The 19,556-nt window shown below is 41.3% G+C and overlaps 1 protein-coding gene across 1 annotated transcript in view; it reads left to right on the forward strand.

The window, feature by feature from the left end:
* The window catches only part of PIK3C2G (phosphatidylinositol-4-phosphate 3-kinase catalytic subunit type 2 gamma), a 262,202-nt gene that overhangs the window by 192,081 nt on the left and 50,565 nt on the right, over window positions 1-19,556 (forward strand). The window contains exons 27-29 of the mRNA XM_067558969.1: window positions 2,407-2,516; window positions 17,585-17,777; window positions 18,327-18,448. Coding sequence (XP_067415070.1) covers window positions 2,407-2,516; window positions 17,585-17,777; window positions 18,327-18,448 — 425 coding nt within the window. The remainder of the gene's footprint in view (window positions 1-2,406; window positions 2,517-17,584; window positions 17,778-18,326; window positions 18,449-19,556) is intronic.

The raw sequence follows: 19,556 nt of genomic DNA on the forward strand, positions 1-19,556 counted from the left end.
CCCAAAGTCTTGTCTGATCAGGCTCCAGCATCACTATGTTGGGAACCCTCCTTGTCCCCTCTGATACAAAAGGGAAGAAACTCCACCAAGCAGAAATGGTGGATGATCCTCAAGAAGCCATGTGCTGGGGGAAGGGTAGTCAACAGAGCAATGCAGAGAAGCCAGTCTTACCTATAGAACCCTCTGCTACCCCAGCACTTGGGCTCTGCTTTCCATTTGCACAGGATAGGTAGTCCCAGCCAGGCCATTTGCATCTGGTGTAAGGTAGTTAGGGCACCAAATTGGAGACTAGAAGACACCTGGATTCTGTTCCCATCTCTAGTGTTGACTCGTAGTGTGACATTCGGCAAGACACTTCATCTCTCTACACCTCAATTCTCCCACCTGCAAAATGGGGGTATTCACACCTACAGTCCTTTGTAACCTGCTTGGAGATCTATGGATAAATAATACTATGTGTATGTAAGTGCAAAATATTATAATTGTGCCCTACCCATCATCAAGAAAGATGAACTCATATTGCAACAGGTGCAGAGAAGGGCTCCTAGGATGATCAGGGGAATGAAGGGCCTATCTTATAAGTGGAGATTGGAAGAGGTTGGCTTGTTTAACCTAGCAAAACAGACTGCGAGGAGATGTGATTGCTCTCTAGAAATACATCTGGGGGTAAATACCAAAGAGGAAGAAGAGCTATTTAAGCTAAAGGACAATGTTGGCATAAGAACAAATGGACATTAAATTGGCCATGAATAAATTTATGTTGGAATTTAGAAGGTTTTAAAATGTTTCAGGCATCAGTGGAGTGAGGTTCTGGAATAGCCTCCCAATAAGAGTAGAAGAGACAAACTAGTTTTAAAATGGCTCTTGATAAATTATTACCAGGATTATCTGATAGGGTTGCCTGTGATAGCAGGGTATTGAACTCGATGGCCCAGGAGATATCTTCCAGTCTTGTGTTCCTGTGCCCTCTTTGTACTTGCCAAACCCCTCTCAACTGAGGGGAAGCTTCTCTTGGAAACTAAACCGGTCAAATTCACCTCAGTGAGTTTTCTGTCTCCTCAGTGTAACCAGTGTTCAAGCTGTCACAGTTCCAACACTGGTGTAGACAAAGCCTGAGATATTAGGCAACATCTCATCCATGGTGCTGAGTAGAAAAGAACTGAAAATATAAAAACATTGATTTAAAAATATAGAAAAGATGGAAAGAAATAAGGAAAACAAATATTTCTCTTCTATCATCCTTTCACTTTCTCCTCACCAATAAACGTACAACAAAAGCAATTCTTCTCTTTTATTAGGTTTAAACTTCTGAGAACCATGGGCATTTCTGTCTGCACTGCAAATATATGTCATTGCAGAATGCACACACTCAAGCAGAAATCATAAAGTTATATCTGTATTCTCTCTAAGCAATGGATGGGAAAGATTTTCTTTCTATTACACACAGTCCATCACTCTCAGCTCAGTATGGAGACTGTGCAAAATCAGTGGGTTTTAAAAGTTTATTAGAAACTTTTCTCTTTTTTTACATTTTAAGGTGCCTAGGGACAGGTGTGCCACACTGGACATGCCTGGTTGTCCATTTTTCATTGCACTGCACTGATAGGGTCATTAACTCTCATTACTATATAAACAATAATGAAAGGAAGGAAGACTTTGCATTTAGGAAGCGTCTTTCATTCAATAATAATACTGAGCACTTGTCATATTCAAGCCATTTTATTACATATTCAAGCCTAATAGTATCACTGTAGAACCGTTCTTCTGGATTGGGAAACTGAATCACAGTGAGGCTAAAGATAACTGGCATGTTGCAAATAAAACTGGCCCATTAACAAAAACAGTTTCTTACAAGTAGGTGTAAGTACCTAATTACACATGTTTGAAATAGTGTAACATTGAGGTGTAATGTTTTTATAGGGGTATCATTAGGGTGTGGAGTTAATAGAGTAAGTGGAGGCATCCATTCTGGATTGGTGTTGTTTGGTTGGTGGGGAGGAGGTTATCACTGCCAAAGATGGTCTTTGAAGCCTGCCCTGGAGGTCCATAATTGGATGCCCTTTGCTATCTTAAGGAGTCTGAGAGGGAGAAACAATGTTACTGTGTATGCTAAAGTTATGGACTTGTAGCAGAGGGATTAATTGCAAGGGAAGAAATTCATGAGGTCCTGAATCCATATGAATATGCCCTCTTCTGGTCCATTAATCTGAGGAAGTTAAGAATGCATTTCACGTAATCAGTGTCCTGGGGTTATAACCAGAGTCACAAATTGCCCAAATCAGGAGCTGTTTGTAATATATAAATGGGGAGAGTCCTGTCCCTGTAACTCCATTTTTTTTCTAGTTAGCCTTGTTTCATTTAAATTATTTTCAGTGGATTTATTGGGTCAATCCTATTTATTCAAAGATGCTGCATGCAGGATTACCTGAGCTGAACAGCATCCAGGATCTGAAGTATGTATATGATAATCTTCGTCCACAGGACTCAGACCTCCAAGCCACAAGCCACTTTACAAGGTAAAAAACAGAAAAGAATTCAGAAAGTATGTCCTCTTTTATGCTTAAAGAGACACTGCCACATTAAAAATCATGGGCCGAATTTATCTCTAGCGTTAGTCAATTGAAATCAATAAAGTTACACGAAGGATTAACTTGTCTTCAAAAACAAACCTGCAAACAAACCCCCTCATTATGCAAATCACTAATAACGCCTTAGGTTATGAAAATGAAAAGAGTTGTCCGTACCTAACTTATTTTCCGTTACTTACGCTATTTGCGCTTTTTGCACAGCTTGCACATTGTAACTACCTTGGTATGTTTCTTGTCGGCTTTGCTCTAAGGCACTAGGACAATGCTGCAGGGTTTGGACTGCAAACATGTCCAGTGAATGTTTGAAGCTTCTCATTCAAAGTGCTTCTTATTTGAGTTCAATGAAGAATGTGCTTTTTGTGTTAGATTTTGTAAAATGTTTTCAAAAAACTATAGGTCTTGTTGCTAGAGCACTGGGCCGGGGCTCAGGAGATATCAGTTCTATTCCTGACCGTGGGCCTGCTGGGTAAGTCACTTCGCCTCTCTGTGCCTCGGTTTCTCCATCTGTAAAATGGGGATAATGATATTTTCTTCTTCTTAAGCACTTTGAACTCTATAGATGAAAAGCACTATATAAGAGCTAGATATTATTAATAATTGTTTTGCAGCTTGATTGGTATTAGCATAATATGAAACTTTTTACTTCTAGCTCACTGTTCAGATTCAGCTCAGGTTGGTAAGGACTGCCTGAAGATTAAGGGTAGTTTAGCAGCTTATATGAAACAAGTTTGATGTTCTCAATCCTGTTTTTTGTGGACAAGCGTCCACCACACAGAAATCCCCACTGCAGTTGATGTCTTTGTTGACAGTCCCAATAGATAGGCCAAGCACTGAATGGGCTCGTAAACTGAATGGGCCTCAAGTGTTGAGGCACAGTGTGGGGAAAGTTCACACTGTAACTGCCTGCACTGTACCTGCTCCTGGGAAAGAGGACCTGAGAGCATTGCCCAGCACCTTGGTATACAAACAAGGCAATATTAAAAATTTAAATAAATGAGAGAAGGGCCTGAACCAAAACAATTGAATCAAATGCATTGCTCTTCTTAAATTCTTTCTGGAATTATCTAGATATGCACTTTGATGTCAGTTTGAACTCTGGTGCTCAGGCTTGTCTTTATGAGGAGCCAAGAACAGAACACGGAAACAACGCATCCCCAAAATTTGGAGAAGTGTGGATCGAGATACAAAACCTTGGGGTCAGACCCATCTCTAATGCAGTAGATTCTATCATTTTAGAACAGAGTAGAGTCCCCCACTCCCCATTTTAACCCCTAGATTTTCCTTATTTCCCCATTGCCCTTTGATTACACATGCTCATTTGTTTTTAATTTCTGCCTGACATTTAAGATAAATGTTGATCTCATCTCCTCTGATCCCTACCCACTCCCATCCCCTCACAATTTAAAGTATTGCCAAGCTGCAGCCTTGTATACTGCCAGCACACAGCAAAAACAAATCCTGTTAACTTGGTAAGTTACATGCATGCATCAAACAGGGCATAGATTCCTTTAGTGGTTTTCTCAGAGTATAATTGTATTTTTCTCGTGACTTGAAGCAAAGGTCTGATTGTTAGAATTATCATCAAAAAAGATCTTAAAACCTTAGAGAAATGTACAATTTTTGCAAGAGTGCATGTTCTCCTCTTTTAATGTAAATGAGGTTGTTTGCATTGTCTGTGCTTGTTACTTCAAAAAAATGCTCTCATTTCATCAGTTCAAATAAGCTCTACGGTACCAGTTAACTCATTGTTTGTTTGTCCATATTTTAATTTTTAATGATGTTTTAGCACGTTAATTAACATGTTTTAACTAACATGTTAAACTATTTCTGCAATATTGCTCCACCTAGTGATGGCAGAGAGGAAAGTGTAGCAAAGCTCATGACAAAACTGCATGCTATGCCACATCTACCATTAATTAAAGACTTCTTTAATCTACCACATAGTCGTCTGCCCTCATGGCACCCATTGTGGATAAATTTACCAGGTGAGGGATTTGAGATAGAGGACGCGTGGTGAGCTTTGTGATCTGCAAAGAAACTGACAAATAATCATCTTGTCTCAGACCCCACTCAACGTCAACCCAGATCTGATTTACTGCGCAGGCAATGGAGCCTTCTGAACTGGTTTCGTACCGGACATGGAATTTGTGCTGCAGTGAAATTTCGGTGGCATTTTAGAGACAGGCCACTATGTCGATGTGGACAGCCACAAACCAGGACACACATTGTTGAGGGCTGCAAAATGACTCAACTTCCTGGAGGTCTTTGTGCCTTGAATATCGCTGATAAGAACGCTGTGACTCGGCTTGACCAGGTTGCATACACCAAATACTAACACATGTATAAATTTTAATTCAGAAAGGCTGCCAAAATCTGTTGCTAGTCATGCTTAGACTTATCACAGCATCATTCTACCTGTGGGCTGTTCTGCAACCCAGAATCCCTGTTATGCGGAGCGCTATCAGCATGATCCCTCCTGCCCTCAGCATGCCTCCTACGCTATGGTTTATGAGAGCAGGCAACACAGTGCTGATAACATTGGTCCTACACTGCTTCTTCACCAACAGATATCTTCCACCACCCTTTCCTGCCCTTATATAAAAAGTCAGAATGGGAATGAGAATCCAACCATAGACATGCCTTGTTCTATAGTTGGATAGCACTGTATGTTATTAGTTGTAGTCATTTGTATACAATAACAGTGCTTTGAACAAGGCTCTCAAAACACTTCACTAACTTGATTTTTTTCATGCCATCCTGTGCAGCTGGTGATGAGCACTCTGTGAAACCTTAGACTGAGACAGCGGTAGGTCAAGTGATTTGTCACATAGCAAGCCAGAGGTAGAAAGTCAAAATCTTGACTCTCTCAGAGTGTGTCCATACTGCAATCCTGGGTTGCATACCTAATCTCGGATACCGTGCTTCAGCATGGGCTTCAATGTGGGCTGTATAAGCCCATCCCAAAATTTGTGTAATTCCTTGGGTGGGGTGCTGGAATCAGTGCTTCAATGCTCGAGTGCCCGAGCTAAATAGATTAAAGCTAGTTTGAGTAGGTGTATGCAAGCTACAATCACACCCCATGCGTGCAGTGTAAACATACTCTATCTCAGATTCTAACTATTCCCTGTCACGGGATTGCTGGCCTCTTTAAGAGGAGTCTAGGCTACGGCTATCCTAGAAGAGCTAATTTAAAGGGAATGAGCCTAGCTAGGCAGTTAATTGGATAACTAACTCCTGAGCCTTATAAAAGGCTGCCAGGGTTGAGTTGCAGAGATGTGCTCACACAGAGACACTCTCCTAAGGGAGAGGAGCACCCAAAGATGAAGGAGGAGGGTTGTGCATCCTGTGAGCCCAAGGGGAGAGACTTTATTTCAAGTTTATTTCCATTTAATAAAATAGAATCCCAGCAGGGGAATTGTCTTACACCCCTTTAGGTTGTGTGGAGCTCTTCAGGGGCCCTAGGAGAAGGGAAACTGAGGCAGAGAGTACTTGCAGCACCACACTAGGTCAGTAAAGGGGTGCTACAGGGCAGGAACAACTTGTGACAAGTGGCACCAGAAGTGGGATTCTGAGACCCTCTCCCATCAAGGAGGGATGACCGAGCAGCCCAGTGCAGACACCTTCCTTGGCTATGAGATTTTGATCCTCCCATGTCAGCATATGGAGGGGCAACCACAGCTGTAGGAGTTCAGCTCCATTTTGGGGAATGTATGAGCAGCAGCAGAGGCCTGTGGAGGAGGTTCCACAAAGGGAAAGGATCAATTGTCATCGACACCAAAAGGGAAGAAGGTACAGGGTTCAATTGTATGTATTGACTGTGAGGAAGTGGGACATGCAGGACGGGTTTGCCCCTGTAAGAACAATGGTTGTAAAGCTGGCCTGCTTGCACTGAGCACCAGAGGAACCGGGGAGGGCCGGGATGTCAAAGACACCCTGCCACAAACTGCTGGCTATTGTGAAGTCTGAACAAAGGATGGTGGAGACTCAGTTTGGGGCAAGAACATCTGATGTCTCATGGATAGTCTGTCTTGGTTGTGGGGAGAATGCGCTAACAGAAAGATGTTGCCCTGCTACAAATTTTTACTTCAGGCAGATGGACTTTAATGGACTTGAGATGAACTTGAGGAAACTAGAGGCTACAAGAATAGGTGAATATGAAGTCATCCAGGAAATTGTTGGGGGGAGGGTGTAAAATTAAAGGTAGGAGAGCGGCTGTGGGTTTCATGCTTCCCATAAGTTAGGGTAGATGCCCTCAGACTACTCTCAGCCCCAGAGAGTGAGCATTTGGGGATCTTGAATTTTTGATAAAGGAACCAGATCAGACTGAGAAACCAAAAGGGTTTCCCCTCAGAGGGGTGCAACCAGCTACTTTGGGGAACAACAGGATACTGGGGTTGAGCAGGCCAGAAAAAAGACTTCAGGGATCTGGAGGTCGAGAGAAATGCTGGCAACAAGAGCTATGATGTGACTGTATAAACAATTCTGTAAGCTGCAGTCCTTGATGGAAGCTTTCCACCAGAAGTTGGATGGCCAGACAAAGATTCATGAGGCCCAAATCCAAGAAATGAGATGGAAATACTTCCAGGCTATGGAGGGGATGACTACACAGCAGGAATGAACCAGTCAAATAGAAGCAGACCTTGAAAAGCAAAGCAGCCGTGGGAGAGTGAGTGTGCAGGGCTGACCAATGAGACTAAGATGCCTCTATCTGACAAAAGAAATACTTTGCACTCATGAAAGGAAGTGACAGAACCACAAGTCAACTTGATAAGTAGATCAGAACAGCCAAATCCATTGGAGACCAAGTCATTTAAGTCAATATATATACTGGCAGACTTGGGAGCCCAAATGCAGATAACGCAAGAGTCACTGCAGGGAGAGACCACCAGAAACTGAGTCTCATTACCCAGGTGGAACAGTTAGAGGATGAAAAGAAATACTTAAAGGAGCAGATGTGTGAAGGAGCCAAGTTAAACCTTGAGAAAGAGGTCTCCAACCTAAAAGATAAGCATTTTCTTACCAGACCAAGCAGATATTCCCACTTCTCCTGTCTGTCACAGGGACAAAAGGGAAGAACTGAAAAAGAAGTGTGAGAGAGAGCGTCCACTATCAACCCCATCTCCTTGAGCAGAGCAATAGAGGAAGACCTGAAACAAAAGTTGGGGCTAGAGAATGTCATGTTTGCCTTCGAGCAGCAAGTTACCCAGATGGAAAAAGAGCTGGATACTAATCTCCAGGAACTGACCATAAGAACATATGAATGGCCATACAGGGTCAGACCAATGGTCCATCTAGCCCAGTATCGTGTCTTCTGTCAGTGGCCAATGCCAGGTGCTTCAGAGGAAATGAACAGAACAGATAATCATCAAGTGATCCATCCCCTGTCGCCCATTCTCGGCTTCTGGAAAATAGAGGCTAGGGACACTTAAGAACATGGTTTTGCATCCCTGCCCATCCTGGCTAATAGTCTTTGATTGATTTATCCTCCATGAACTTATTTAGCTCTTTTTTGAACCCCATTATAGCCTTGGCCTTCACAACACCCTCTGGCAAAGAGTTCCACCGATTGACTGTGTGTTGTGTGAAGAAATACTTCCTTTTGTTTGTTTTAAACCTGCTGCCTATTAATTTAATTTCATGACCCCCTAGTTCTTGTGTTATGAGAAGGAATAAATAACACTTTCTTATTTATTTTCTCCACACCAGTCATGATCATATCCCCCCTTAGTCATTTCTTTTCCACGCTGAAAAGTCCCAGTCTTATTAATCTCTTCTCATATGGAAGCTGTTCCATATCTCTAATCATTTTGTTGCCCTTTTCTGTACCTTTTCCAATTCCAATATATCTTTTTTGAGATGGGGCAACAAGACCTGCATGCAATATTCACGATGTGGGCATACCATGGATTTATAAAGAGGCAATATGATATTTTCTGTCTTATTTTCTCTCCCTTTCCTAATGATTCCCAATATTCTGTTAATTTTTTTGACTATTGCTGCACATTGAGTGGATGTTTTCAGAGAACTATCCACAATGACTCGAAGATCTCTTTCTTAAATGGTAACTGCTAATTTAAACCTCATCATTTTATATATATAGTTGGGATTCTGCTTTCCAATGTGCATTACTTTGCATACATCAACATTGAATTTCATCTGCCATTTTGTTGCCCAGTCACCCAGTTTTATGAGATCCCTTTGTAACTCTTCGCAGTTTGCCTTAGACTTAGATATCTTGAGTAGTTTTGTATCATCTGCAAATTCTGCCACTTCACTATTTACCCCTTTTTCCTGAACATTTATGAATATTTTGAATAACACTGGTCTCAGGAGACCCCCTGGGGGATACCACTATTTACCTCTCTCCATTCTGAAAACTGACTATTTATTCCTAACCTTTATTTCCTATCTTTTAACCAGTTATTGATCCAGAAAAGGACCTTCCCTCTTATCCCATGACGGCTTACTTGGCTTAAGAGCCTTTGGTGAGGGACCTTGTCAAAGGCTTTCTGAAAAACTAAGTACACTATATCCACTGGATCACCCTTGTCTACAGGATTGTTGGACCCCTCAAAGAATTCTAGTAGAATCATAGAATATTAGGTTGGAAGGAACCTCAGGAAGTCATCTAGTCCAAACCCCTGCTCAAAGCAGGACCAATCCCAACTAAATCATCCTAACCAGGACTTTGTCAAGCTGGGCCTTAAAAAACTCTAAGGATGGAGATTGTAGATAGTAGTTTGGTGAGGCATGATTTCCCTTTACAAAAACTGTAGACTCCTCCCCATGTTCATCTATGTGTCTGATAAGTCTGTTCTTTATTATAGTTTTAGCCAGTTTGCCTGATACTGAAGTTAAGCTTACCGGCCTGTAAATGCTGGGATCACCTTTGGAGCCTGTTTTAAAAATTGGCAGCATAGTAGCTATCCTCCAGTCATCTGGTACCAAAGCTGATTTAAATGATAGGTTACATACCACAGTTAGTAGTTCTGCAATTTCAAATTTGAGTTCCTTCAGAACTCTTGCATGAATACCATCTGGTCCTGGTGACTTATTACTGTTGAATTTATCAATTTGTTCCAAAACCTCCTCTAATTACCCCCTCAATCCGGGACAGTTCCTCAGATTTGTCACCTAAAAAGAATGCTCAGGTTTGGGAATCTCCCTCACATCCTCAGCCATGTAGACTAAAGCAAAGAATTCATTTAGTTTCTCCGCAATGGCTTTATCTTCCATGAGTGCTCCTTTAGTATCTCAATTGTCCAGTGGCCCCAACTGGTTGTTTAGCCAGCTTCCACTTCTGAGGTACTTTAAAAAAATGTTTGCTGTTACTTTTTGAGTCTTGACTGGTTATTCTTCAAATTCTTTTTTGGCCTTCTTAATTACATTTTTATACTTCACTTGCCAGAGTTTATGCTCCTTTCTATTTTCCTCAGTAGGATTTAACTTCCACTTTTTAAAGGATGCTTTTTTGCCTCTAATTGTTTCTTTTATTTTGTTGTTTAGCCATGGTGGCACTTGTTTGGTCCTCTTTCTGTTTTTTAATTTGGGGTATACATTTAAATGGAGCCTCTGTTATGGTGTCTTCAAACAATTTCCATGCAGCTTGCACAGATATCACTTTTGACACTGTACCTTTTAATTTCTATTGAACTAACTTCCTCATTTTTGTGTAGTTCCTCTTTCTGAAATTAAATGCTACCATGCTTTGGTTTTTGGTTTTTTCCCCTGCACAGAGATATTAAATGTTGTTTTGTTATGGTCACTATTACCAAGCGGTTCAGATATATTAGCTTTCTTGGACCAGATTCTGTGCTTCATTTAGGATTAAATCAAGAATTGTCACGCCTCTTGTGCATTCCTGGTCTAGCTGCTCCAAGAAGCAGTCATTTAAGGTGTCAAGAAACTTTATCTCTGCATCCTGTCCTGAGATTATATGTATCCAGTCAATATCAGGATTATTTAAATCCCGCATTATTATTGAGTATTTTATTTTTATAGCCTCTCTAATCTCCATGAACAGTCACTATCACCATTCTGGTCAGGTGGTCAGTAGTATATCCCTACTGCTATCTTATTATTTAAGTATGGAATTGTGATTCATAGAGATTCTATGGTACAGTTTGGTTTATTTAAGATTTTTACTTCATTTGACTCTACGCTTTCTTTCACATATAGTGCCACTCCCACACCAGTATGGCCTATTCTGTCCTTCCAATATATTTTGTATCCTGTTATTACTGTATCCCATTGATTATCCAAGTTTCTGACCATTGAGGGAATAGCTCTATGCACCCTGGCAAAAGAAGCTGGAGAGGGGAGGGCGTGAACTGGCCCTGGAGTGCAGGATCAGGGCATTGAACCCTGTGTAGAGACAGGTGATAAGATGGTAATCACAGAAATGGATTATCGGGAAGCTTGTTTTGATACAAAAGTGTTGATTGACCTGTCAGTCCTCTAGAAAGACCTTCCAAGAGGAACAGCTGGTCATCTGACAAAAGACTGGGTATCTTGTGGCACCAACACTAAAGATATATCTACACTGCAGTGTAAGCCCAGGGTTCAAACTTAGGCCTAATCCCCCTTCCATCTAAACACAAATTGCGCTAACCCAGGCTTGGATCCAGGGTCTCAGAACCCCATGAGAGTGACCCAGGGTTCAAGCCCTATTGCTTGTCATGTAGATACAGACCCACTAGACTTGTGCTCCGGGAGTCTGCCAAAAGTATCCCACAATCCCATGGGTCAATTTTCTTTGTCCTTTGGACAGTCAAGTTTTCCTACACTGCACTACGAACTAAGGGCTAGAGCGGCCATATTTTGGAAGGGTGCTAGGAAGTTCAGGATATGGGTAGTTGGACTTTGGCCTGCGTAATGCCATGTAGACGCTGAAGCTCCAGGATAGAACCCAAGGTTAAAAAATTCCTAACTTGGGGTTACAAATAAGTGTAGACATGGGACCCCTAGATTAACAAACCCAGGGTCTGCTAATTTGAGTTTTACTATCCTTGGGTTTACATTCCAGTGTAGATTTACCCTAAGATCACATGAATGAAAGAAGCTATAATAATGGCAGTAGCCCTCTCAGCTACACAGCAGTTCTCTATGGAATGAGCTGGAGAAGAAGGATGCTACTGTTGATAGGAACCAGGCTGAAATCCTGGAACTGCAGGTGCAGGTGGCTGAGTACATCATATGGTTACATCATATTTTACTGAGGAAGACAAGAACATTGCCAAGAATTTAGTGGATTTCCTGGTTGCTGATGAACAGGAAGTTCCCACTTGGTTGGAGAACATGACCATTGTCAAGCCTACCTTTCATTATAGGTTGGATCTGTGGGGATGGGGAAGGTATGTCAGATGGTTGCTGGTCCTTTTAAAGGAAGTCTGGGTCCAGGCTACCCAAGACAAGCTAACTTAACGGGGGAGAGCCTATCAAAGCACTTAATTGAATCATGAGCACCCGAGCCTGGTAAAAGGCCTTCAGGGCTCAGTTGCAGGGATGTGCTCAGAGAGAAAAGCTCTTCTAAGGGAGAGTAGATTTCAGAGATCACAGGTTCCAAGGAGGAGGGCTGTGCAGCCCCTGAATATGAGGGAGAGACTATATTCTACATTTATTGGTGTTTAATAATCTAGAACCCTAGCAAGGGAATTGTCTTATATCTTTTGAATTGTCTGGCATTCTTAAGGAGTCCTGATAGAAAGGAAACTGGGGCAGGGTGTTCTGCATCACCACACTAGGTCAGAAAGGGACACTGCAGGACAGGAATTCCCTGTGACAATCCCAATATCAGATACAATTGTCATTAAAAAGTCAACATGCCAACAAACAGTTATTTCCTATTTAAGTAAGAGGAAATAGTTTGACCTCTCAGATACCATGGTATGTGGTGGCTGGTTGCAAAGTTGGACTTTTTAATGGCAGTCAGTACAATATAATGGTATTACTCCGACATAAATAGATTGCTTTACCAGTTATCTGAGTTGTTCAGTTTTGTCAACAACACCAAAAATTGCATCCTTTGTTATTTAAGAATAGCTCAAACAGTAAGATGACTAACGCCATCATAAATATTCTTGGGATGGATATTCCTTTTGTTAGGCTATTTTTCTTGCTCTTTAATATTTTGAGCCAACAGAATAATGCTAGTGGAGGTTGGGTTCTAACCTACCAACTCCTTTCACGACTGATAAAATTACTATGTTGTAGGAATTGCTACTGCTCTGGTTCTTCATTTAAGATCCATTCTGTAATCTCTGTTAGCATCTGCACATTTTCTTTGGAAGATGGTTTATGATCCCCAGCACTGAGTCACTGCACTATCATCAGCTGCCCGGCAGCAGCACGTTTCCTAAGTTATAGGTTCTGGGAGAATCATTCTTGCATTTCACGGATCAACATAGTGGCATTTGAGACTTAAACAAGAGTTTCTGCATTAACTTGCCACTTCTGTGGATACCACCGCCACATGAAACATTTGCCTATACTGCATCCCTGCCCTAAACTCAGTTTGAGCCTTGAAACTCAGTTTGATCCTCCTCTCCCCCATCCCTTCTCTACCCCAGAAAACACTGTTTTATCCACAGAAACAGGGAACCCTTCCTACTCCTGGAAATAGATCGCCTAGTCTGGTTTATTGCAAAGTGCTATCCCTCTCAAGTGTCACCTTGATGTTTTGTGACATTTTAAAAAGTTTTCTTAAAATGATTTACAGTTAGTCTGGTTTTTTTAAAATAGATTAAAATTGGTTCCATGCTATGACTGACGCGTTTAAATCCATTGCACTACACAAGGAACCCCACTGCTCCTGCAAATGAATAAGAGCTGCATTGCGGATCTGAAGATTACCAGAAAATTAGCAATGCACATCTTCAAACGCTTGACAGCAGGGGAGATGTTAAAGGGGTGTTAGTTGATGTATCTTTTCACTTTATTTATTAACAGAATAATTTATTATGCACCCGTCATTGCACAGGTCATGCGCGTAGATTCCAAACCACACTACTAAAGACCACAAAAACCTCATAACACAAACCTCTGGCCAATCAGCAGAACGCCATTTCCCAACTGGCAGCATATCTCTCAGCAACCCATCCCCCAACTAACTAAAACACCAGTGGAGGTTGAGGACATCTGAAAGGGCACAGACGAAACTACCCTCTCAAAGTGCGCTTGCAGCTGATTTACAGCAGCAGATAATAATGACCACAGTGTATGTGCCTCAAAGGAATAAAGGCAAACTTCTTCCTCTCCCCTGCTAAGCAGCCTCCCCCATAAAATGACAGGCTGAACAAATGTATCCTACACTGCATTGTAGGGAAGGCCAGCAGATGGGGAACCCTTCACCTTACTGGTATTCATTGCTTTGCCAGAGGCCCCTGACAGCAGAATGATTATTGCCAGGTAAGAAAGGGGTGTGTGAAGCAGCAAAATGGACAGGATGGCATAGAGTTGCTGAAGTGGGTTGGGAGAACTTGCAAACGAGTTTGCTTCTCATCTCATGCACATGTGCATCCTTCCCTTTTCTCTTCCACTCACAGAGCCTATCAGGCTTATTGCAGCCCAGCCAGGATCAGGTCTTTGATATGGCACACCACTTCAAACACATTTAATACATTTGAGGAATGCTGGGGATCCAGGTTGTGTGTGTGTATGTTTCTCTCCGTGCCACCTGATTACACTTGAAGGTAATTCTTCAAAATGAGCTGTTCTGTCATAGGGCATGTGACCATTTCCAGGTCCTCTACAGATGCCCAAACATCATTCATCCATGGAGTCCGGGAGAAACTTCACATGTGCAGTAGCTCACAGATGTCCTCCTCAAGGGAATCATCATCGTGTGTTTGGGGGTGCCTAGCAGCTACAGCTTGGGTTGCCTTTGAAAACCCTAAACTACATGACTGAATCTCCAGAGGCTTTCTTATGAGGAATTTCACTTCCAATCATATCTGACACTCCCATGAGAACAGTCTTGCTTATTATACTATATGGTGACAGTTCCTGTCCCAGATGGAAATAAAAAGCTGGGAAAAGCTTCCTGGGACATTTCAAACCTTCAATAATGGGTTCAGGTTTAACACTAAAATTAGGAGCAAGGGATTCTTATTTTTTATATTAAGGCTGAGATTTGCATATGTGGCTAGGGATTTTGAGTGCCTCTCTTTGTGAGACCTCATGAAGAGGGCCTGGTTTGCAGAAAGCACTAAGCACCCATCCGCAGAATATCAGTCCCCTTTCAGGTGTCCCTAGTTGGTCACCCAAAAATTAAGCACCCCAAATCATTAGTCAATTGTGAAGACATTGGCCAAACATTTTTTGCCCATCCATGCTTCAGAGAGCAACCACCTCAGTCTCTGCATGCCCTAACTGGTGTCAGAGTTTAACAGTTCCTTAGGAATGCTGTGAACCATGTATAAAATCCAAATTCAATTGAAATTCAAATTCAACATGTGAATTACACTGAAAACGCAACTTACTTTCTGAAAAAGCAGGCCAGAAACTAACCTGACTGGTAAAGGGGATGCTGTCAAGTGGAAAATTACATTTCTTCCTGAAAATCATGTGCCAGCTATAGTTACAAAGCTATAGTTACAAAGTTACTAGAATTAAAATCAGTCCTCTCTTTTTTTCAGTTTCATTTCATTTCACTATATAGTCTAGTATATAGATCTGTACGAGTAGAGCCTTGCAACCAGATGGAGCCCCATTGAGTAAGTGTGAGTGAAGGGGCCACCACCACAGAAACAACTGCCTGATCAGAGCCCAAGCTTGTTTGCCTATTGCTGAGAAGACACTCACAAACATCAACCAAAAAGAGCAAACAAGACCTTGCAGCACATCATTTACTAGGCTAAATGAGGTGCTGAATTTTTTTCTATATATGTATAACTTTTTCAAAAATTCCATTGGTAGCATCCCTTTCAAATAGTTAATAAAGCAAATATTTATTTTTTTCAGTTTAGGTATAAAGTAAAGGTATGTGTTTAGCAATCTACAGGTTAAAATCACGTGAGAGGTTTAATGGACCCATAAAAAGAACAACAAGCCATTATGGAAATGAATTGCCTGAATTATGGTCCTCTGATATCAGCTGCTCTGCAATATTGATACTGTTTGAATACCAAGTTGGTTTTGCAGTGTGAGCAAAGGCATGTTTCATACAAGTTAGATTCAAGTGCCCAGTGTTTAGTTTTAAAATTAACATGATTCTCCCAGTAATATTCTGATTTTTCTGGCTGCTTTTCTGTATTATGGTAGAGCTCCAGATTCCACAACCCAAAACACATCCCAGTGATTTATCAAGCGATTAATCTACACTTTGAATATAATATTTTTTTCTCCTAGAAACTGAATAAAGAAAAGTTTTACAACCTTGGATATGTCCTAATTAATCAGTGCTGCATTGATTTTTCAATAATATCCTAAATTAAAATTTATTTTCGTGTTTTGCATGAGACTCCTAAATTGTGTCATTTATAAAACAGCCTCTTTCAAAAGACTTATTAAAATGATAATTATCCTGCCTTATTGGCAGATTATTTTTTTCATATTATATTAAGAAAAAAATGTATTTCTTTACCCACCACGCTTACTCAGTTTAATGTGGCTAATTTTTACATGACAGATCTGCACATTTTGAGTGAATTCTGCATGCGCAATTGTTTTTCGCTTTGCCTCTGGGCATGTTCTTTTAGGTATAGTTGCCTTTGTGAAAGCTACCAGAGTCTTCAGCCTGAATATCAAGAGGTCATGCAAACTTAGATCTCAATTCAGGAAAGCGCAGCTATTCACAACGTAGCGTAAGCACATGCTTAACTTTAAAACATTCTGAAGTTTGAAGAGAATGGGACTTAACCAGATGGTTAAAGTTCAGCATGTGCTTCAGTGCACTCCTGACTAGCAATAGATTTAAGCATGTATTTGGCTACTTTCCTAAATTAGGGAAAACTGGGACTCTCATAGTTTTTTGGGCTGTGTAGTTTAAGCCTAAATGATTGTTACTCCATTACATGACCCATCATCCTGGGTATCCCAGAAAGCTGACCTCAAAGGTAAATAGGAGAAGGGAGAGAAACGTTAACATACTGGTGAAAACAGACTCAGTTAGTAACTGAATTAAACAGGCCAACTGGATTTTAGGGGTAGTTCCTCTCCCCCTTCAATAACTTGTGGTGATATGATTTTGCAAGTGCCATTTTCCAAACAGAATTCACATTTTAGCTGAAGAAGTGGTCATGCTTATTTATATATAATGCCTTTCATCCTGAAGGATTGCAAAGCTCTAGGAAATTAGAACTGTGCTTTGGCTTATATTTCAGAGGAATGAAATGGGGAAAGATGCCATAGGGAGGTCTTTCCTTCTTATGTAGCTACACAAAGGTAAATAGGATCATGAGTTTAGATTATTAAAGTCCACTAGGGGAGTTAGCAACACAAACTCTTCTAGGTGAATCCCCAAATCAGCTTTGAGATTCTCAACTGTGGTGCTGATGCTCCCTGAGCACAGGCAGCAGTGTGTCACTGGGAGGTTGGCATATGCAAAGGGAACTGCCATGGACAGTCTCCTGAGCCCAGCTGGAGGAAGCACATATTGCACCCGTAAGGGTCTGGCAATTGCTGCTTCTCAGCATGAATGGAGGCATTATGTGTGCCTCTGTTCTCCAATGAGGAGTTGGATGGGTCCGGCTAATCAGGAATAAGAATCACTGAGATATGTCAGGTGGGTTACCCAGGTGGTTAGCCCAGTGAGTGTATTTTGTACTTTCATGATAACACCCGGCCCTAGTCCTTTGAAGATTGATGGAATAACTTCTCTGAACGGGGCTCAATTGTTGGATAAGTTGTATTGCTGCAAACGAACAGTGACAGTGTGTGTGTTTTGGGTTTTTAGTTGCACTCATGGCAGCAAGCATCAGGAAATGGAAGCAAAGGGAAATGAACGCATGAAGAGAAGAATTAACATTTGATCTTCTTTTATTGTTTTGTTTTCTCAGGAAAATAAAGGAAAGTTTAGAGTGCTTCCCTGTCAAACTCAATAACCTGATCCATACGCTCGCACAAATGTCAGCCACAGGCTCTGCCAAGTCTGCAGCTTCACAGAGTGCGCCCCAGGAATCCAACATGCTGGATGCAGTGAGGTCAATTGCCAGAGCAACCATTTTAGGGTTCAGCAAAAAGCCTGACTCTGTATGTATTTTGCTCTCCGCTTGTCCTCCTTTTTCTTGATCTTTAACTACTCTTCCCTTAGCTTACGTGCTCTCCTGCCTTGGTTATATAAAACGTGCTTGCGCCACAATGAAAGGATCATGGAATGAGCAGCGGTGGCATAAGCAATGCGATTCTGGAGGGAAATAAAACCAGGCAGAGAGCTATTAGCGGGGAACCATTAAAGAGAACAGTTCCTGCCCTATAGTGAAAAATAAATCAAGAGCTAATTATAGTACCCATAAAGAAAGCAGAGCACAAAATTAGGAAGCCTGATAGAAACTGCTGTATGCTGCTTGACTGGAACAGTATTAGTTTTCTCACACAGTGGTGATACTTCAATGTTTCAACTACATGTCATCCAGACAAGTTCCTCTTTATACAGCTACGCCTATAAATTGCACATTATATTTTCTGGCACTTGGAGCTACATTACAGAAAGGTTTTTCTTTGTTGAAATCTCTTTGTATTTTTGCATGTACCTTTTTTGCATCAGCCTCTCTCTAATCATTTCTGTTTTCCCCAATGCAGCAATATCTAGTCCAGGTGGTGCAAACCTGCCAGGTGGTCACTTTTGTGGAAAAATCATTCGACCAATTTTCAAAACTTCACAGCCATCTACAGAAGCAATTCCCATCACATGCCCTCCCAGAGTAAGACAGTACATAGATCTCATTATTCTGCAGTTAAATGGTTCTTTCTAAGTACAAACAAAAACGTGAAGAATACGGGATTGTTATATTTGCTAGCAACACAAATTCTGCCTATAAGGCACTCGAACCTTTCAAGTTTTTCCATAAGGCCTAGGGAAAATTGATCACAGTCTGTTGTGGTAGCCTAATTTTGCTATATTCTAGTTGTCCACATACTTTTTTCACCCATTATTTTCAAGGCAGATTTATTTCTGGGTGTGGGATGATTTAGCAACAAACGGCTGAGCCTTTCTTTTTGAGGGGAAGGTGTGGATGACTTAGGGCATGTTCCTTTTTATTTTTTCTTAAATGAAAGACAGAATTTTCATTGACTTCATTGGGTGCATGATTGGGCCTTAAATCAGCTTTATTTTACATCAGCTACTGTGCTAAACTGTTAGCAAAAATAGTTTATTATAGCAACACAGGTATTTACATACTGGGTCAGATCAAGATCAGTCTAATCCAGTATCCTGTCCCTGACAGTGGCCAGTACAAGTTGCTTCACAGGAAGGTGTAACAAACCGAGGCAGACAGGTGTGGGCTAATCTTGCTCCTCACCCCCGACGTTAGGTTTCCTCCTCATCTCCAACAGAGAATGGCTTGAGTCCTGACGCATGAAGTTCCTAAATTTTTATTGTGATAATTCTGGGTATTCTTGATATTTATATGCATGTCCAATCTTGTTTTTAATCTCACGAAGTTCTTGCCCTCAATGATTTCCTGTGCCAGTTAGTTCCACATCAGAATTATGTGTTGTGTGAAAAAGTGTGTCCTTTATCCATGGCCATGGACTCTGGACACATTAGTGACATTACATATATTATGTTACACCACTGAAGGCAAAGACATCCCTTTATCTGTCATACTAACCCATCCAATAGAATTCCTTTCTCTCAACAGTCTCAGCCCAAGGAAATGCAAATACTTGGCCACAAAAATGAGCAATTTATTTGATCCTAAAAACTGGCAAACTCAGGCTCAGGCAGACTTGAAAAATACAAAGGTCTGTGCTTTTTGAACTGACGTAAGTAGGCTAAAGTCATCATGGTTTTGGCTGGTGGGCAAC

This window comes from Emydura macquarii, unplaced genomic scaffold (genome assembly GCF_026122565.2).
Source record: "Emydura macquarii macquarii isolate MOO-44397 ecotype Brisbane River unplaced genomic scaffold, CSIRO-AGI_Emac_v2 contig_2205, whole genome shotgun sequence".
In the NCBI taxonomy this organism is placed as follows: Eukaryota; Metazoa; Chordata; order Testudines; family Chelidae; genus Emydura; species Emydura macquarii.